The sequence below is a fragment of the Suillus plorans genome, assembly GCF_016647745.1.
Source record: "Suillus plorans strain S12 chromosome Unknown HD556scaffold_48, whole genome shotgun sequence".
Taxonomy (NCBI): Eukaryota; Fungi; Basidiomycota; class Agaricomycetes; order Boletales; family Suillaceae; genus Suillus; species Suillus plorans.
In genome coordinates this window covers 16,743-37,518 of record NW_024537432.1, presented here as the reverse complement: position 1 = coordinate 37,518, position 20,776 = coordinate 16,743, and the positions used below count along the sequence as shown (strand labels likewise).

The 20,776-nt window shown below is 47.2% G+C and overlaps 6 protein-coding genes across 6 annotated transcripts; 3 read left to right on the top strand and 3 right to left on the bottom strand.

The window, feature by feature from the left end:
• Positions 1–87: 87 nt before the first annotated feature.
• On the top strand, positions 88–2,942 carry HD556DRAFT_1445899 (uncharacterized protein; the record flags this gene model as incomplete). Its single annotated transcript, XM_041307005.1, has 7 exons — positions 88–640; positions 700–929; positions 977–1,702; positions 1,747–1,944; positions 1,999–2,215; positions 2,269–2,637; positions 2,686–2,942. 7 exons carry the CDS (start codon positions 88–90, stop codon positions 2,940–2,942), a joined length of 2,550 nt encoding a protein of 849 aa, XP_041157562.1.
• Positions 2,943–4,385: 1,443 nt separating this feature from the next.
• HD556DRAFT_1445898 (uncharacterized protein) lies at positions 4,386–4,944 on the top strand (the record flags this gene model as incomplete). Its single annotated transcript, XM_041307004.1, has 3 exons — positions 4,386–4,461; positions 4,521–4,885; positions 4,933–4,944. 3 exons carry the CDS (start codon positions 4,386–4,388, stop codon positions 4,942–4,944), a joined length of 453 nt encoding a protein of 150 aa, XP_041157561.1.
• Positions 4,945–5,625: 681 nt separating this feature from the next.
• On the bottom strand, positions 5,626–6,354 carry HD556DRAFT_1310402 (uncharacterized protein; the record flags this gene model as incomplete). Its single annotated transcript, XM_041300407.1, has 1 exon — positions 5,626–6,354. One exon carries the CDS (start codon positions 6,352–6,354, stop codon positions 5,626–5,628), a length of 729 nt encoding a protein of 242 aa, XP_041157560.1.
• A 2,967-nt stretch (positions 6,355–9,321) lies between these two features.
• Positions 9,322–10,451, top strand: HD556DRAFT_1445895 (uncharacterized protein; the record flags this gene model as incomplete). Its single annotated transcript, XM_041307003.1, has 6 exons — positions 9,322–9,345; positions 9,414–9,447; positions 9,498–9,534; positions 9,629–10,085; positions 10,135–10,233; positions 10,290–10,451. The coding sequence occupies 6 exons, from the start codon at positions 9,322–9,324 to the stop codon at positions 10,449–10,451; spliced, it is 813 nt and encodes a 270-aa protein (XP_041157559.1).
• A 45-nt stretch (positions 10,452–10,496) lies between these two features.
• On the bottom strand, positions 10,497–11,205 carry HD556DRAFT_1445894 (uncharacterized protein; the record flags this gene model as incomplete). The annotated part of the gene is made up of 2 exons (XM_041307002.1): positions 10,497–11,064; positions 11,120–11,205. The coding sequence occupies 2 exons, from the start codon at positions 11,203–11,205 to the stop codon at positions 10,497–10,499; spliced, it is 654 nt and encodes a 217-aa protein (XP_041157558.1).
• A 2,167-nt stretch (positions 11,206–13,372) lies between these two features.
• Positions 13,373–14,370, bottom strand: HD556DRAFT_1488079 (uncharacterized protein; the record flags this gene model as incomplete). Its single annotated transcript, XM_041308754.1, has 5 exons — positions 14,211–14,370; positions 14,094–14,154; positions 13,822–14,042; positions 13,574–13,770; positions 13,373–13,519 (listed from the first exon to the last, which is right to left on the bottom strand). Coding segments are annotated over exons 1-5 (771 nt in total), but the record flags the coding sequence as incomplete, so codon positions are not given.
• Between the last annotated feature and the right edge of the window lie 6,406 nt (positions 14,371–20,776).

Sequence of the window (20,776 nt, the reverse complement as noted above, 5' to 3'; positions counted from 1 at the left end):
TGTGTCACATGGCTTTGCGACAAGCTGTCTGGCATCTGTAATATGTATGGTCTTTGTGCACGTAAGTTGATGGGCATTCTTCTCGCCATGACTCCAACTAAATCCCTCAACACTCGTAAAGCTCAACTTGTTTCCTCTGGCCTTGGGCAACACTTCGTAAGCCCAAGGAAAGCCAGGGATAGGAGGAAAACTCAAACACTCGTTGAGTTGCCTGGCGCACAACTCAAGCGTCGTCGGCTACTTGCTCAAATGCAACGACTCTTGGATCATGCACCCTCCCAAACAGGGTCTTCTCCTTGTACCGTGTTAGGAGGTCATGCTGATGAAGTCAACAAGATGAACATTCTGGACGACTTGGATTTCACAGGCGCTGAAGTTGAAATGTCAGGGGAGTCATTTTCTGACAGGCCTGCAACCTTGGGGAGCAATTCACACAAGCGACGTGTTCTCCCCGATAACCCGACAAATATATTATACAATAACTGGCGAAAGCTCATACCTACACTCGTGGACCCGCATTTGAAGTATTATGCCCGAACTATTGGTCAAGGCTTGGACAAGCCCCACAAAGTGATCTCAGCATGTGCAACTCTCTCCTGTGCACAGAAAAAGACTGATTTATTGTGTCTATTCTTTGACAGTAAGTACTCATGCTTTCAGCCCACCTGATGATCTAACGAACGTCAAACACATCAACAGGATTTGAATCGATCGAAGTACTGAGCTGTGAATGCTCCAGCCTTCCGCAGGTCCTCCTTCATCATGGGCTGTTCCCTACCGCACCTTTACAACCTCGTATGGCAGTATCTGTTGATCTACTCTCCTTTTATCGCGCACTTTTCGAGCGCTCTTGTGATGCAATCAATGCTCTCGCATCGGCTCTCAAAACGCACTATTCATGCAGAGGTTTTCAAGTTACTGACTCGGAGGTAAGACATATTCATATGAGATATCACATCACTGAACTAGCCCCAAGGGTAAAATCGTGCAGGACCCATTTCGTCGTGGTCTAGGCCATGCTGTACAGTGGTATGATATCCTACAAGTCGAAATCGAACAGCAAGTGGACACAGTCCTCCAACACAGCCGAGACTGTGTGGCTATTCACCGACCACCCCAACCACCTACTGTAACCAGGAATGAAAGTTCAGCATCAACTATTTTGCACTTTGCCCGATGTGCACCACTTCTCGCTCAGCGCTGCCCAGCATGCTTTGGTGGGACACTGTATGGGAGGCCCATTGATCAAGGCGCGGACATACATGTTGCTACAGATGGGAATTTTCATCATCGCCACCGACGTTCTGCGGGTGATTGTCCTCACTTCTATGAACCGACTTACTTCCTTTCAAAACAGTTTGTTGATGCAGTTGGACGCCGAATTGATGGACAACGTAAGCGACCTCCGAAGCAACACACATCCCTCGTACCTGATGAAGCTATCGACCAATGCGAGAATGCATATGAAGCAGCTGATGGGAAGAAACAAAAAACTGCAATGGACAGCTTCGACGACACGGGAATCATGGCCCTCATCTGCCGTCATGATATTCCCTTATTTTTTGCTAACATTGATTCTCCGGGCGAACAGCAGAAATATTCGGTAGCGCTGATAGAACATCTGTTCACATTACTCCCTTCTCAAGCCACGGTTGTTACCCTCTATGATGTAGGTTGTGTTCTCGCTCGGTCCCTCTCAAAGGTATGTACACAATTGTAATCAGATTTATTACTAATTAGTTTTAGTTCGAGATTCTCCCCCCTGATGTTGTATCACGTCTGCGCTTTGCGACTACGGCTATGCATGCCTATGGTCATGAATGGGCCTGTCAGCTGGTGCACAATCCACGGATGTGTATAGGCCTTGGCTTATCTGACGGCGAGGGGACTGAGCGGCTGTGGTCACGGTTTGTTCGGTTGATTGGTGTAGAAAGGTCATCATCAGTACGTTACATTATATTACATTTAACAACATACTAACTACCTTGAGTCATTTAGCGCCAACGCCGTCTGTGGTTAATTGACCGCCAAGCAACTGCGATAGGATCAGAAATGAAAGCAGACCTCGGAGACTGGATCAAACACCGTCTCAAGCGGGGCATCAATGCCCAGAGCTCTGCTGCCCTCGACATTATCAATCACTGTGAAACGTCTGTGGAGGACCTACAGGCTCAGTGGGCTCACCAACGACAATCTCAGCTCTCGATTCGCGCTCGTGAGTTAGCCCATAGTATACACACAATGAGTACTTATGTTGGATGTTTCTAGATGCTCCTGCTTGTCTCAAGAAGGAGCTGGATACTGTTCTCGCTCTACAAGCTGACTTGGATGTGTCAGATCGAGCCCTGCAGACTACTAGGACTATGCTGGAGAAGGAGGCATCATCCGATGACACCTTCAATGTCCTTGCGAGCCTACAAAGGGGCCACGATCGTCTAATGACTAAAGTCGAAGCATTATACTCTTCTCTTAATGTTCAGGATAGATTCCCCGAGCTTGACGGAGTCAATCTCAACTTCGTCCAGGTCCTTCTTATGGCACGTGATCTTAAGATAAATATTCGAAAGCGTGCTATTGCCAGCTTTTTTGAATGGGATAAGCTTGATCGTGCTGTAGGTGGATCCCACCAAGCATTAGGTAACCCTTCATGTATGACCGTTCCTCCATTCTAACCTTATTGTTCAGGGACAAAGCTTCACCAACACACTCGCAAAGCTATAGCGAAACGCCAACCTGCTCTCATGACAGCAATTAGAAAATTCAATTCTTACTGTGAGCGCTTAGAGTCGCTTTACAATCCTGCTTGGAATGTCCCGCTTCCTACTCCCCTCCCGACAAAATTAGCTGAACTACGTGCTGACCAGACATTAATGCAAGATGTCTGGGTTACACCCGCTGTCCTGCATGATACGGGAATCATGCATGGACATAACTACTACTAGGAATAACCCTCAAAAGATTATGTCTGTTAGCACAGTCCTCAGACTAGTCACCCCATACCTTGGTATCAAACCTCGGTCCTATATTTCAAGTTTTATATGGAAGAAGAAGAAAAAGTCATATGTGAAGTAAAATGAAGGTCAAGGTATTGCCTTACCTTTGGCTTATTCACTTTGGCCAGAGAAAACCATTGAGAAAAGCTCAAAGCCTAACAAAAACCTATCTAAAAAGCCCGTGTCTTGCATATTGTATTTGTATCATTGTTTCTATCTTGTTTTCTCTAGCATTGTTCTTTTATTTTCTTTTATTTAGGATGCTATGACCTACCAGATACTCCAGAAAATATTATTTCTGAGTATGATGTCATAATGATGTCATATAGCTCCACAGAAAGTTCTAGACTATTCTGTTGGAAATTATGATGTAATGTATGAAGTCATAATGATGTCATAGGCTCTAGAATATTCTAGCTCCACTATGATGTCATCTCTGATGTCATTGCTCTATCTTTTATTTGTATTTTATACTTTTATTGGGTTTCACCCAATATTCTGATTGGTTCTCTCTTTATTTTATTGTTTGCGAACCTACATTACTTTCCCACACAAAATGTATATAAGGAGAGCCCATTCTCCCCCCAAAAAAATAGAGATCCCTCTTCTAGGAAATTTTCTTCTCAGAGAAACCCCCTCAGTTGAACAAGACATCTCACTTGTTAAGATCTCCCACTTGTAGCAGAACAAGTGCAGGGAAACGTATCCCTTGAGAATACAAGTTTCTTACGATAAGAAGCTTACGTTACTGTTTATTTGACCAACCAGTCTTTGGTCCACGTGATTTTAGAGACCGTTGTCTCTCCTGTTTTACTGTTTAATTGACCAACTCGTGCCTTGGTCAACGTGATTATTCTTGAGACCATTGTCTCACCAGTGCTATTTGTGCCTATTTGACCAACCAGTCTTTGGTCAACGTGATATCACAGAGACCCCTTTGTCTCTACTCCTATTCGTGCCTATTTGATCAACTCGTGCCTTGGTCAAATCTACCCAGTTCATTTCAGTGCCTAGAACGTGCAATCTAGTTGTACTTCAGACCACAGTTCTGAATCTAGGTAGCAAATCCTAGACAAAGCAATTAGAGGTACACATAAAAGCTCCGGCTAAGTTGATCACCTGATTGGTTTAGCGAGCCTCCCAAGAACTCACACGTTATCTACCACGAAAGAAGAAAAGTCGTAGACCGTGTTAATCGAGGACTGGCAAGAAGTCTTATCCAAGTGTAATTGTGGTGTCATTACATTCTTACACGCTTTATATAAGACCCTCGGTTATTAAGACACCGCGATTGGAGACGTACCTCGATGGTTGGAAGACTCAGACGTTAGGGACGGAATTCGTGCCCTTCTTAAACGTGACCGGTGCAGGGAGGAGCAAAAACGCTTAGGCATGGAGGCTGACAATTTGTGTCGCTTCTTTGAAGAAGAGCTGACAGCATTGGAGCTTTCGATTCGATTGTCCCAAAGTATGTATGGTTCCCACTTAATCATTCAAGGTTTCATTGACGAAATTTCTTATTTATAGATGAGCGCTTCCTCGTTCCATTAGAACAGAGGTGCTCACATTTTCTCAAACTTAAGGTGCGATGGTCAAATGCACTAGCATCTTCGGTTCGATTTAGCAGCCGTGCAAAAGAGGCACTAAACAGGGCTATAATTTACTCTGGAGGTACTCATGGTACCCCTCTTCATTTGACGAGTGTGATAGTGCAGGATCCTGTTCCGGAGGATGAGCCACTACTGCCCGAGGCAGATGACCCCATAGAGGTTGAGCCAGAGCAAGCTGCACTTGCCGACATTCTGGAGGGTCATAGTGCTGGAGCGGATTTCAATGAGGATCAAGACTTAGTGTCTAATGTTTGTGCTGACATGGTCTGGGATTGCCCTGAGGTACGTCAATATCGTTGATAGGCCAAATATCACTAATGTATTGGCAGTGTTACGACTAGGATAGTTCGAGCTCTCCCTAGGCGGATTGCCTAATCTGATAGCGGGCTCGCTATTGGAGAGACGGGGATCTTCTCTCGAATGAGAGGTTCGGGGGTTCCACTAAAGGTAGCGTCGGCTTTCCTTAAGGTGCGGCTTAGACTGAAGGACTGGGACTGTCTTTCAGAGGAAGTTCTGGATAAAACCTAGTAGAATCAAGTAGGGAATATACATGATTCTGTCTGCTCTATATACTGTCGTCCGTGTGCACAGACCAATACTACGTTCGGTAGGTAGGTATGAGTGTGTCTATACAAGGGCATCTTATCTGATGCCATGCGGGCGATTATCTATGCATGAGGCTTACCATGCCTCTTCTATCTGTCCTCAAGGTGAAGCATGCCTTGGAGTCTAACTGCGCATGCTGTGGCATGCGGCTTCTCTTCTGACCATGAGGCAGAGTTTCCTCATGATCCGGGTTGAGGACCATCTAGGTCCGTCCAGATGTTGCCTAGGCTGGTCTAGGTCATCTAACGGCATCCAGGCCGTTCTAGGCGTCTCTACGAGTCTTCGTTGAGTCGGTAAGTCTTCCAAAGACGGTGTATAAGCGGGATAGGGGCTAAGGTCATGATGACCTCCGTAGGAGGGGTTCTCGGTTACATGTTATTGTAACATTACCTCCGTTTCTGGGTCGAAGTCTCCGACTACGACAAAACTCTCTCCCGGGTTTCTTCGTCTGGAGTGGCAGTAGTACTGCGGGTATCAATGGGAGTGGGTGACCGCGGCGTGGGGTTCTTTGCGATTAGTTCTTCTAGCGCAACGTGGTTCTTCTCCCAATCTACGAGGAGTTCGTAGTATTCCTCGTCGTCTCGAAACTCTGGGAGGGATGATTCTTTTCCGAGTTGAGGGCAATGGACCGACAGGTGGTCGGGTCCGATTTCGCTGCAGATGCAGCACACAGCGTCTGGACACTTTCTAAAATTGTGTCCGTATCCTCCGCATCGTCGACAGATGCAGGTGCGGTCTACTCGCGCTTTCTTGGTAGGGCGCGGGGGTCTTTCTAATCTTTCTCCAACGCGCTTCTTCGCGATGTCTACGAGGTCGCTGAAGTTGTCGGGGAGGAGGTGTAGCGCCATTGCGCGGATTTTCTTCTGGTCTTCCAGCACTATGAGGGCTCTAGTTGCTGGGTCTAAGTCTTCACGGTTCACCGATATTTCTAGGTGTCGCGTGGTGCGGATGATGTCTATCACCAAGGATGCGGATGCGGCGATGTTGACATCTGACTGTCCTAGGATGTCGCTGATCTCTAGGAAGTGATCTGGGGAGAGAATGGCCGTTTCGGCGACGGCACCTTTCTCGAGGTGGTCGAGGATTTTGGAAAATCCCGAGTTCTTTAGGGGAACGATGACGGAGGCTTCGATGTTGTTAGGCATGATTGTTGCGAGAGTTTCTGGCGAGTATATCGTTGTAGAGGGTTTATATGGGCCTCCAAGAGTGCTCTAAGCTCCGCTTGATCAGTTAACTTATCTTTTAATCTCTTTATCAAAGTTCAATCATGAAGGCGTGGAGTGCCTCATGGTTCTTTTGGCAGAGGGGAAGTCACCATGCCAGTGCGTTCGAAGGATAGTTTCGAGTCATTCCGGACTATCAGAAGCGGAAGTTTTGCGTCATTGCGAACGTGCGTGTCTTGATCTTTCATTTTAAGGTTGAATTCAAGATCTGGGGTATGTCGTTTCGAGATGTTCTTTTTGTTGATTTTCTCGATCGGCGTTCTAGAGGGTTCCATGGGCTTGCAGGAGTTTCCACGGAGTTCGTCTCGTGATAGTTTAGCGTCTTTCCGGACAGAGGTGAAGGTAAGGCATCCGGGGCTTGCAGGAGTTTCTCGGTGTATTAGTCTTGTCTTCGAGGTGAAGGGGTTCCGTATCTCCGGGTTCGTCCTTCTATTCTCAGTTTAGAGTCGTGATGGACAAGGGGTAGTTTAAGGTCTTTCCGGACCGAGGATAGTTTCGAGTCATTTCGGACTTCTGCGCAGTTTATAGTCGTGCCGGACTCGTGGCGATTGTCGATATTTATAGATAAGGGTGCGGCCGGGGTGAGGGGAATTAAGATGAAATGAGTTTTTAAATGAGAATTTCACCCCCCAAGTAGGCCGTTTGATCACCGATCAAATCTAAAAGTCTAAATCAAGGTTTCCGCAGTCAGGACCGGACTGATCCGTGACTGGTGCGATCTCTCCCTGGAATAATCTAACATCCACAGGGTCGTCCTGGTGGGGACAGTGGCTTGCGATACGCTTTATCGTTCGCTGAAAGTAGTTCTGCTGTTTAATCCGATCTACTTCCATCGGAGTCATCGCGGGTTCTTCTGCTATGGCAGGGGCCGCGGAGGTGGTATTAACGACTGTCTCATCGTTATCTTCTTCATCAGTCTCCATCATTTCCTTATCAGCTAATGTGGGCACGAGGAATGGGCGAGTGACTGGTGCGGTTCTCGATCGTTCTGGGAAAGAAACGATCGGCTCGGCCCGGTTGATCCATTGATCAGCGGCCGGTTCGTCTTCTGCTAGTTTATACTCTTGGCGGAGTTTCTTCGGTGACGGCGCTTCTGCCGTGACTACCGATCTACCTTTTCCAAGAACCGAAGCAGGTTCTGCTGAAAAGACGTACTTCTGAGTTTTCTCCGGTTCAGGGGCCGGTCTAGGGATTTTTGCACGAGGGGGTTCCTCGTCGAAAGTGGCTCTGCCTTTTCCTAAGATCTGGGCAGGTACTGCAGAAAATCTATATTTATCTGCGGGTGGTGAGGTGGCAACTAAGTCCGACTGTCTCGTGGACTTCTTCTCGACGTTCTGGGATGTCGAGGCGTGGGGTTCCAATGGCTTGGTAGCCGGTGCGTACTCGAGGATTTCGTGGAGTTCCTCGATCGGGGTTAATGTCGGATTGAATCTCCATCTTCCCGAAGTTAGTTTCGACTCGTTTCGGAGATCTTCCATCGGCGAATCAGCCGGTTCTGGTAGTTTAGCCTCATTTCGGAGGTTCTGCGTGACAGGTGCTTCTGTCAGATCTAGTTTATACTCATCTCGGAGTTCTTCTGTCTTCTTCGTCAGGGTGCCTACCTCTCTTCTTTGGCGCGTGTTTCGCGTCCTCTTTTCTCTACGGAAGAGCGGCTTCAACCCGTTCCTCTTCCTACCTCTCTCAATCATTCTCTCAAGTCCTCTTGACTTGTCAGTGGCAGGGATAGTTACCGTACCCTTCTTCCAGTCTATGGAAGGCTTCACAGCGGCCAGCCATGTGAATCCGAGTAAGATGTCGTCTAAGCGCGGCATTACAAGGAATCGTCCGTGCATTACTCAGTCGTCGATCTTTATGATGAGTCGGCAAAATCTTTTGACGTTGCCTCCGTCGACTATTGTTCCGTCTCCGTTCATTACCCTTTTTGGTGTCTGAAGGAGGTGCGTTCTAATGCGATATTTCTTGCAGAATTCTCTGCTTATAAATGAGTCGCATGCGCCCGAATCTATGACCATGGTGGTTGTGACGGGCGGCTTAGTGGTGGACATGAGGGTGGCGGCAACCCGTAGTTCCTTCTTCTTGGATACGCTGTTCTTGTTAATTTTTAGCGGTCCAGTCTTATCCTTACCAGCCGCTGTTTTGCGGACTGTTTCTTCTTCGATAATCTTTCTCCTCATCGGGCACTTGTGGTCGTTGGCTTTGTGTCCAACGTGATGGCAAGAAAAGCATCGTCGTTGCTTCAGGTGGTGTCTTGTCTCCATTCCTGAAAGGTTGGCGGCGGCGTCGGTATTTCTTCTGATCATCATGATCTGTGTCGGTGCGTTCATGGTAGAGGGAGTAGTGCGAAGGGACAGTGATGGGCTTAAGGATTCAAAGCTTCGTACGTCTGTCTTGACAATTTGTGGATAGCTTTACGCCGGTCTCGGCGGTTTGGTCACGAGAGTAGAGGTCTACGCTTGTCTCAGCGGTGCGGTCGGTTCAGTTTCAACGGCGGTGCGTGATGAGCAGGGCCGGGAAAGTAAGACTTGATTCTTTTGTTACGACTAGGATAGTTCAAGCTCTCCCTAGGCGGATTGCCTAATCTGATAGCGGGCTCGCTATTGGAGAGACGGGGATCTTCTCTCGAATGAGAGGTTCGGGGGTTCCACTAAAGGTAGCGTCGGCTTTCCTTAAGGTGCGGCTTAGACTGAAGGACTGGGACTGTCTTTCAGAGGAAGTTCTGGATAAAACCTAGTAGAATCAAGTAGGGAATATACATGATTCTGTCTGCTCTATATACTGTCGTCCGTGTGCACAGACCAATACTACGTTCGGTAGGTAGGTATGAGTGTGTCTATACAAGGGCATCTTATCTGATGCCATGCGGGCGATTATCTATGCATGAGGCTTACCATGCCTCTTCTATCTGTCCTCAAGGTGAAGCATGCCTTGGAGTCTAACTGCGCATGCTGTGGCATGCGGCTTCTCTTCTGACCATGAGGCAGAGTTTCCTCATGATCCGGGTTGAGGACCATCTAGGTCCGTCCAGATGTTGCCTAGGCTGGTCTAGGTCATCTAACGGCATCCAGGCCGTTCTAGGCGTCTCTACGAGTCTTCGTTGAGTCGGTAAGTCTTCCAAAGACGGTGTATAAGCGGGATAGGGGCTAAGGTCATGATGACCTCCGTAGGAGGGGTTCTCGGTTACATGTTATTGTAACAGGCAGGGTCTCCTAATTGATGACTTCTGCGTCCCATCTCAAGACTTGCATGTCATTGTGCCTGGACGCATAGTAACTAGAACCACATCATCAACTGGAGCCTTCCCCTCCCAAGTGTTCGAGCCGAGAGACATAACTTTTCTCACTCATCCGACCGCATTCCTCAATGATGTGTGTATTAACGGTTGCGCTGTCCTTCTACAAATGGATATGCCAAATCCTGCTGTGGCTGTCTTCTCTACGCATGATCTTCCTCGCATCCGCTATAATGCAGCTGACGATATGCTCTGGCGCAATACATCATCCACACGTTATTGGGAGAAAGATGTGTGGGTTCTTCCTATTCATAGACCATCTGGTGTTGGGCATTGGGTCGTTTGCGTAATCTACTTGTCAAGAAAAGAGCTTCATCTCTTTGATAGTCTAGCTGAACGGAAACCATGGAAACAGGATGTCAAAGTCGGTTTCCTTCAACTTTCATCCGATGCTCACTTTGATAGATTTGCAGGATATCATGAAACTCATCTGTCGACTTCTGATGGTGGCACGTCAACGAAATAAGAACGTTCACATTGACATGGATAGATGGGTAGCTCGCCCATTGACCGTAAGTTCAATAACATTTCTCTCCTCTTAGCCCTCCGTTTTTGATGATGCACGCAGGTCAAACCTCTTCAGACTAATGGTTATGATTGTGGTGTATGGGTATTAGCAACAGTCATTGCTGTCCTACGTGGACGACATCTTACGCAACTCCGAGAGGATGAAATGAGTGATCTTCGATATTATCTACGATCTCGCATACTTTCTATACCACTATTCTAGCATGCATGTAGGTTCAAGCCAAGTTGAATTAGTGTAGTATGATGTCTAGACATATGGATTCTTCCCAGCAATTAGCAAGTCCTTCTCCGTTTGATAATTCACGATCCTTCGTGCTACCCACTGGCGGTAGCATTCAGCCATGATCTTATGTCTTGCACATGCTTGAAAGTGGGAGACACAAGTATGAAGCTCATCCCAGCGTGAAATCAAACTCTTCTGCACCTCTCGAATCTCCTCAAGAACCCTGTCACTCTCTCCCATATTATACATGGCTGTGCGGTGTGCGCAAGATTCCCTTTCAACCCGCAAATGTTGTCCATGCATCACATCGACAAGATTACGAGTAAAACGCTCTTCCTCTGGTGAGTCAGGTGGATCGGGGAAATCGTAAGGAGGTGATTTGTCCCATTGCAAGAGGTCAGATTCGTCGATCAAGTTTGAACCAGCAAGAGATTGGTGAAAGAGATAAGAATGGGGCAGGGGGAGAGCCGCAAATTGAAACAAGGAGGATGTCAGAGGTGCTTCAGACTGGATCTTGAATGTACGAGGTCCACGTCGACCATTACACTTGGCGTAGGCACAAGCATTCTGAGCTTGCCTCATCATTTTACCTCTGTAATAGTGAAAACTTGTGAATCAGACCTGGACAAGAGTTGTATAATGCTTACCGTTGTGACTGAGAATATGATTCTCTGTGTCGTTGTGAGGCATCCGCTTTCTTGTCTAATGTAAAGTACTTTGCTCGTCGGCCCATGATGATTGGGATAAGCAGATGAATTGTAAAAATGGTCCCTAACAAGATCACGGTTGTTGTGAAGTCCATACTACTGGCACATTGTGCTGCATTGGAGAAATAGAATACAGCCAATGATTGACTGTGGTGTTCTTGTTCAAAATTTGGTATTAATACAATGGGGCGTGCTGCTAGAGTTCATGAGGCTAGTTCAGACACCTTGAATGCTAGTGAATGCCCGTATGTTTGTCTTTTTAATTCAGTATGATGTATATATTCAAGCTCATTGGCTTACAGACGGTTTCCACCTCGCAGGAGGCTCCCAGTAGCCTCAATGCCAAGCCTCCAGGCAAACTGATAGCCCTCTTGGGTGCTTGGTGCTACTGATACTACATTATTCCATGCTCATTTACTAGTTTGGTAAGGGCACCAGGAAAATGCTGCGACTGCTGCAGTATTTGCTGGCACGACACAACGAGTATGCTACTAAGTACATAGCACCTAGAGTGGATTGACCTCCCGCTGGAAGAGCGGCCACAGCTTATTCCCAGGGAAAACTGGACATGGCCAAAACGGTTGAGATCAAGCGGAATATGACGAATTTAGAAGCACCATATTTCACTATAGGAGACTCGCCGTGGAGACAAATAGAATATTTCGCATCTGTTGCAATCTTCTCGAATGTTGTAGGATATGTTAAGAATATTGATATCATATTTCAGCATATTTCAATCGAGTTCCACTGGTACGACAAAATCGGTTGTATTCGGGTGAAATATGCTATAATCTACTGATACAAATGCTTCGACCTACGACCAGAAAACACGATATAGGATGATGGTGATAGAACTAGCACGACAGTGTAAAGCAGGCAACCTCGACGGCAGCAAAAGAACAGGAGCGACATGGACAGGCGAGGAGGGAGACAATCGGGAGGAAACCGGCAGGCAATAGCAAAAGAACAGGAGCGATGTGGAGTGAGACAGGCGAGCACAGGTAATTTGGAAGCGACCAGCAGGCGATGGCAGGAATGATGTAGACAGTAGAGGAGTTAGACGAGCGAGCAGGCGGCAGTGGGCAAATAGCTTGAATAGGCCGGGCAAGTTAATACATGGGACCATTGACGACTTCGCTGTTCTTCGTCCAGCGCCCTACTTTTTCCTAAGAAGTCTCAGCGACTTGATAATATGAGTAGCAAGGCTGTACTTACAAGTTCTCTAGCCTCCCTATCATAAGACTGTGGACAGAAGTGTCAGTAGAATGAAAGGATATGGTATCGAGGACGGTAGTGGTTGTCGGTACAGGTGCCAGCTTCAAGTTCGAACTTGGAACAGTCTCGGAGTCATTAGACTGGACAACATAAAGAAGAGTTCCACTTACTGAGCATACAACCTTTGTTATGATACATACGGTGATAACATACTTAAATTGAAGATTCATACAATCTGCTGAGGAAGTTGGCGACAGTAGGAGGATGACGACTTGGCAGGAAGATGATGTTATGAGGAGAAGTAGGAAAAATAGGGTTGCCCCAATGAATTATAACTTTGGGGTGAATGATGTCACAAACTCTGCGCAAACAAAAGAGTACGTACTATAGCTAGCCGTTGTGCGATGTATGTGATGCAGCACGATGTGAAGTAGTCGATGAATTGCATAGCAGAAGTGCATGCGGTGCACGTGCGTCGTGCGAGCGCTTGACAAACTTTAGTGCGATTGACAACGCAATGGCCGCAGTGTGCGCATCAAATCGACAACGATGTAATGTTTTTACGATGCGATGTGTAGACGATCGTGTCGTTGAAGATTACACAATATTATAGCATAAATTATATGTCTAAACAATATTCCGCTTGATCTCAACCATTTTGGCCATGTCCAGTTTTCCCTGGGGCTCACCTCCGAGTCAAGACCTGTCAAGACCACGTCACAATTCGGAGGTCACCGGTGTCACCACAGCTATATACAGTTGACAGCCAACTCTAACGCCATGATGTCACGGGACAGTGATATACCCTGCTTCGATCACGGGTCATCGTACATATTCTTTTCGAGTTTTCTCGACAATAAAATAGACTAAATTCAACATTAGTTACACAGTATTGACAGTCTTCTCGCCTTGCAATGTAGATTGAATCCTCGAACTTCTCTGCTCACCGCTTCCTGACTCGGCATTGTCCAAGTCGACAGTAGTGAAAACCCCACCCGTAGTAATTCGCGTCGTGTAATCATCGTCATCGATAGAGATCGAGTCGTCCGCACCCGCGGAACTAATGATGCGGTACAGGAGAGTAACTATCACAAGGAGGTTGCAAACAAGAAGCGACAGGGCTGTCTGGTACGTTTAACACTCAGATTAAAGTACCCCTAGAAAAAAATTTGACTGTACCTCGAAGTCTGTCGTCAGGGCAAGAACAGTGATATATTTCGATATTTGACAGACTCCCCGGAAGATGGATATAATGGTGACGATGATGCTGGAGGAGAATATGGCGAGAATCATCCTTTTTTGTCTTTTTGGCAGTCTGAGACTCCAGAGTAAGCGCAATGGCAGAATAATCAGTATTGTGTCGGATAAGCAATCAGCTTACAAAGCGTGTGAGTTCAAGTCGTGTAAGAGCCACAAGAAAGTCGCACTTATCAGTTCGAACATGATCATTGGTTGCGTCATAAGTATATGCACCTTTCTAGTTGTTTGATACCAGCAGGTGTTATGCCCATAATGCCACGCTTTTTGTGCAACAAGTCCTGCCCACAAACCGAGGAAAAGACCAGCAAGACAGAATATCAGGCGACGGAGGTGCTGCGTTGTGTAAACAATGCGAATGATGGAGAACAAGATACTTTGCCGGACAGCCCTACTTATCCTTGAGAATCGATGGTGCAAATTTAAACACGAAGATACTTACCACACGACGGAGGGGAAAGTAAACGAGTACACCCAGAACGATATAATTCCTTCTTCACCCACTGCAGGCAAGAGTTCAATAATGAGTAGGCAATATGCACAAGTGGACTCCTTTTACCTGCTTTAGTGTAAGTCCAGCAAGAAGTAAACGCGGCTACCCTGCAGAGAAATGCGACGCCTGCCCAAGCATCCTCGACCCAGAACCTGCCCAACCAAATACGATATGCGAGTCTAAAAATCATCAATACCAGCCCTAAAACCATAAATACACTTGAGACGGCTGTGGGAGGGTCAGTGAAGCTTTTATACCATGCAAAAAATTACCTCTCAGAGTCACGAAGGTCGACCAAGAAATCACCAGTGCCACTAATATCTTCAACTTTTTCTAACCTAATGAGACAGAATGGCTGCGTCAAGGCTCGTAAGTACCATGTTACATGCATGTCACACCGCGTCACAACCACGGCAGGCTCGGCAGGACCACGTCAAAATAGCTACACGCCCTGTTTGGTAAGTCATGCTTTTCGGCGCTACCCTCATTCAAGGCTTCTTCAAATATATTACTCACATTCCAAAGATTTCTATGGCCTCTTTTGTGTGTTATCCATCAACTCCATCGGAACATGACTGCGACCATATTCGAGCCCTCACACCTTGTTGATGCTGCCACGCAGACAGACGCCCATTCTTTTACAATTACTCACCTCGTAAGCCCCCCAGTCAGTTTCATATCCAAATTCTGCTAATCGCTTCTAGCTTGTGGATGCAGCAGTGTTGACAGAGGACCCAGGAGTTAGTGAGGTTACTGCCAGTCTCCAAGTCAACGATGAATGGAAGGCCCTTGATGGTATTCCTTGTATTATAGGTGGCATAACGGCGCTTGCTGGTAAGTTTTGTGAGTTCACTTTTACACTAATTTTGACTTAATTTCAGCTTCTGTTGGTGGCACCCTGCGCGGGCGTGCCAAAAATGACTTCCCCTGGAAAAAACTGCCCAAAGAACTAGCACGGCTTGGATGTTGCCTTGTCAACTATCCTGAAGAGACTTTGATGCCTGGCGGGACTTGACCCACGCTCACTCGGAGCAAAGGCATCCACGATTTGACCTTCCGTCATCGTGCTAATCTTGTCAACGCTCTCAAGACAGGTACCCTCACTATTCGAGCCATCACAAGCGATGTTGCCCGAGCACGCCTTGTAACATCCAAAGACCCAATTATCATAGGCGAGGCACCCTCACATCGCTCAATTCACTCTCGCGGGCGACGTATGTTTGCTGACGGTGATATTGACCGCAAAGGGCCTCGCCGTCTCCCCTCACCTCCTGCTACACCATCTACTCATTCCGCTACACCATCTACTCGTCCTGCTACACCTGCTATACCTCCTACTGCACCTCCTCATTCTGCTACTCCTGCTACTCGTCGTCGTGTCCAAGTTTTTGTAGAGATATCACGCCCGCCGCCCCGGCCAGCTTCTAGAGCTGTGGGCAAATCAGCACCCCCATACATCACTCGCACCAAGGACCTCATTCCACCGATAACTTCTGTTGAGCCGTTTTCGTCTACCTCTGAATATGCCGAGGATTCTGATGAAAGTATCACTGTGGATGAGGAGCCGTATGTTAATAAGAGTGATCGTCCTGCCAAGCGTCTCAGACGTTGATGGGTATAGCTGCAAATAATTGAATATTTTCCAAGAACGTAGATAGCATGTTAGTATAACAATTGTTTTTGAAGTTGTACTTTAATTTCTGACAATGGAATATCAAATCTCATTTGATGCAAACTCGGTAGAAGTAAGCTCATCCTTTCGTCGATACGTTATCTTTAGTCATGACTCACAATATGACATTCATTTTCCAACCTCTCTGTAGCCTCTCTGTAGCCTCGCTGGCCTCCCCAAACACTCCCCTGCTTACTTCCTCACCCTTTATACCCTCGTCAGCTACGACCAGCATCTAGGGTCACAATTACTGTTTCTGGCTACCCCGTCATTTTTGGTAACCACTTCGATTCGAAGTTTTGATATCCAACATCTGGGAGTCTAAATCATCGATTGTAAAGTAAGTCACCTGTACTTTCTAAAGCTCATTTCAGCCTTTCTGACATGATGATACCACCAGTCCGAGTCTTCAGCTGCAAAGTAAGTCATTTGTGTTTCCTTATGCTCGACTCTATGTGTATCTGTATCTGTATTTGGCGCTGTACATATTCACATCATCCTTAATATTCTTTCAGCCTTTCTGATATGATGGTACTACCAGCGGGTCTAGACCATATCTTCAGCTGCAATGTATGTCACTTGTGCTCAACCTTATCCATATTAACATTACTAACGGGAACCTCTCTTCAGCCTCCTGAGGCTCCCCACACCCTCACTCACCCTCACTCACGAGCTTGTGCATCTCGGTCACTATCCGAATAAATTTAATGTCTTGTACGTTTGTTGAGCTTCTGTTCTACCGTTCCAATCTAACTTTTTTTAGTCCGAATGAAACTATGGATTACTGTTGTGCAGAGGGACCCAGTATCAGCTCAAACCAGCCTCATAAGTATCAGGGCTCCGGTGCTTTATTTTTGTGTCCCTTCTGAATTACTGCCAGATTTTCTCTCTAGTATTTTGCATACAGGTCAGTAGGCATGCACTCACATTCTTCTTCTATGGACTATCATTGACTATATACTACAGAAATGACTCAAAACGCCCCCGATAACCCACCATCTTCTCACTCGAGCTATGTGGGCCTATCTTCAGATACCTTCGATTACATGCAAGAACAGTTCGGTGGTGGTCGTTGATGTGCAACACCACCTGTCGAGCTTACTCCTTCACGACTCAGGAGTAAGCTCAAGGCCACAGCACGTGATGTTGGCCTTGTCAAAGGTGCATCAATCCGCCGCCAGGCCTATGAAAACCTCACTCTGGGAGATCAAGATCCCGCACCTGTGCAGTCTGGTACAACGGACTTCACGCATACGGTGGCAGACAGCACTTCGACAAACGAAACATCATCGCTAACAGGCCACGTGGCTAGTAGTCGACACGCGTCGCCATTTCCTACTCCACATGCTCCTGCCCAGCTCCAGGATATTTTTATGGCTCTATGAGCCAGCAACCTGCGTGGATGGATCCCAACTCCTCTGACGCCTTTACCATGATGGGGACTACATCTTTTTTACCTGGAGGATCACAACATCACCTCATCACACAGGACATGAACCGCTTAGCACCGCCTCCAAGTTTTAATTTTCCTGCAAGTTCGTCAGGTCAAACAATGGCTTCTCGTGCATGTTCCCTAGAGCCTCACACTACAGGCCAAACACCTTCAGGATTTACGCAGGATTTTTCAGGCGAAGTCGCACCATTCATCCTTAGGCCTGTTCCGTCATCATCGCCTCAAGATCATGCACCTCCCCTCCCAGCAACAAACATAATTCCACCAACACCATTCCAGACTAACACTTCCACCTCGACGAATTCCATTGGTGTGGCCACTGCTTTTCATCAACGCTTTCCCGAAGAGCATGAGCCAGTGACCCATCAAGAGGGGCATACTGTTACCGGGCGTAGGTCCGCAGAACTGAACACAGCACTCGATGTAGGGTTTGCTGCAGTCGAGCGCTGCTTTCTCGACCTCTCGACATCTACTACGCTTCCTGTTTCACAGTTGATTAACTTGTTCTTGAAGAGTCGTGGACGCACCGTGAATGGTACCAACTATTGGAACTTGTACGCCAACTACTTCAAGGAGCATATCAAGACGGAACTTGCACGTATTGGCCGAGAGGCCCCAGCCGGAGGTGGCACACCTAGTGAGTTATCATATTACGTCTTGTTGCACAGGAGGTTTATATTTCTTACAGGTGCAACCGTGCGCACTCAATGTTATGACAAATTCAAAGAGGCCTATCCCGATTCTTATCAAGACCTTCTGTTAATGCACGAGGAGGCGTTACTCCTTGGATCGTCTACTCAAACAATAGCTCAGCGTGGACAGGGATTCCAGAAGCATTATCGAAGAGTAATACAGATTGTATGTTATCTCACCCGAAGTTTCATCATCGCCTCATATTGTTATCTTAGCTTGACTCTGCTTCCGCTAAGTGTGGCTTTGAAGCAGCCGTTGTCTTATGTGGCAAAGTGGTCAATGAAGACGGATCACTTGGTCACTCGTATAGTACGCCGGGTGCTGCAGGGGTAAGATTATTTGTCGTCTAAATCCTTACATATACTTAGCAAGATGTAGTTCTGGCAGACACAATGCCGAGCCAGTGATGATGCCATCATCGGACATCTTAAAGCACATGTATAGTAAGTATGAATATGACTACATTTATGCTACAACTGACGCCGTGTCTCCAAATAGCAATAGCACGTTGTAGAGACTCGTGCCTCGCATTGTGTGATATGGCACTTTCCACTAGGGAGTACACAGCACGACTTGCAGCATCACTCTGTGTGCTATCCACAGCTATTCCCTTACGAGGCGCAGCTTTCCCACGCAATGCGCAGCATGCGCGCACGACTTCCCGCGCTTTACAATGTATACGCGCGCGCGCTTTCCCGCGCTTGAGCGCCCTATAGCGCCAGCCATCCAGAAGCATCCATCCACTGTCCACCAAGCTCTCTAGTGCGTATATTCCCATTTCTCTTATTTACATATCGTTCCACCTCTATTTTTACCATGGACCCTTACTTACATATATCTTTGCATACCTACTCGGTAGCGCTTCGGCTCCGCATGACAGCGCTTAGGCGCCATATAAGCGCCAGCAGTACATATTATTAGACACTTTACTTTCCAACAAGAACTTTACCTCCCACTTACCACCCACATACTACCTAGGAGAACATAGTAGAAATCTATTCTTTGACACCTCGCGCTCGTATCTCTTGTCTAGTATCTAATCACCCCTTAAGCAAACTCACTCTTACTCTCTCTCATTACCGCTCACGCGCGCGCGCGCTTCCCGCGCCTCGCGCGTACCTTCGCTTTCCCGCGCCTCGTGCGCACCTGCGCACTTTCTCGCGCTTCGCATCAGCCGACCAGTAGCGCCTTCGGTGCGCACTACTAGATCCTTGCTGCACTCGCTTCCCCTTTAGGGTCGAACGCACTTGTCGTCTCAAGTATAGCAGACTAGGCAACGCGCGACCTCACAACATTTACAGATACAGTCTGGAGCATCATTTGTTCCTCACAGTATTGTTGTTTCTACAACGTCCTTGGCTGTGGTGGATGAAGTGTTCCATGACGATACCCACAGCGACTCATTGACCCCCCGCTCGACTTTGAACAATGGTCGCGATCAGTCTCAGGCTCCCGAAGGACGTGATGATGGTTTGAAGTGGATTAAGCTCGAACTGATCAAACAAGTTGGTACATTGGAACGTTGCTGGTCTTTTGGTTCATCTAACTAAATGTACACTAGCCCAGCTTGGGGGCAAGTGTGCCTGGGATAAAAACTTCCCTTGGAAAGGCATGGCCAGCGCGCTTGCTGATGCCAATCTCTGCATTAGAGGGTATCCAGCTGACAGGTGTCTCTTGCCTGGCGAAGCTCACAACGAGAACTCAAAGAACAAGGGTATTGGGGCACTGACCCAGAAAGAAATCGCGGTGCTTGTGGAGGCATTGAAGTCAGGAACTATGCAAGTTGTCAAAGTTGACAAGGTACATCGAGGTAAGTTTCGATTACGTTGTTGTAAGCACATTATAATTCTAATATTATTTGTAGCATCTGTTATGGCCTCCGAAAGGCCGGTCATCACAGGCATAGCGCCTCCCTCTGACTGGCCACATGCCGGTGCTCGACGACTGTTTGTTAATGGTGACACAGACTACCACGGCCCAGCTCGTCTTAAGCCCAGCAATGCAGCTACCAAAGTCAAAAAGGCCGATAAAGTGACAAAAGCCCCATCGCCACCTGATGATGACGACGATGACAGTTCAGATGATGATCATCCAGTGGTACCTCCTGTTCGTAAGTTCCGAAAAGCTAACATGCGAGTAGAAATCACTGCACCACCACCAATACCACCTCCGTTTAAAGTCGTTGCACGACCACCCTCACACCAATTCAAAATTGTTCCAAAGCCGGAACCGACTGCTGCACATGATGAGGTGATTGAACTTACTTCGGCCAGAGAGAATGTCGCCACAGAGCCTGACAGCGAGTATGAAGAAGCACGTGGAAAGAAGAGAAAACTGAAGTCTAGGAATACATCGCATGCATCAAAGAAACCAGCCTCATCCAACGAGAAGGCTGACGTGTCAAAAGTGGGGAGGAAAGTTGCACATTCGAAGCAACCCAAAGCACCTGCCTTACCAACCTCAACGACTTCTCCAATGAAGGGTGGCCCTCTGTCCCCATTGACAGTGGGGTCATCGAGTGTGGCGGCATCACCAGAGCCTGAGGCTGGGGGTGAGTACCCCCCTTTATTCTAACTTAACTCTAGTTGACTCAAGGTGTATAGCTGCAGCAGTAGCGTCACTTCAGGATGGTCCTTCTAATGCGCACACAAAGGGTAAGTCTTTTCTTTTCTAAATCAAACATTCTTGTAAAATATCTATTGATCTACCCTCTAGTAAAACCACGTCCAATCACCAAGGAATCCAAGGGTACAATGAAACGTGCTCTTCGGATGGCATACAGCCACTCAGATGGATCTGAAGTGGACAAGGGTA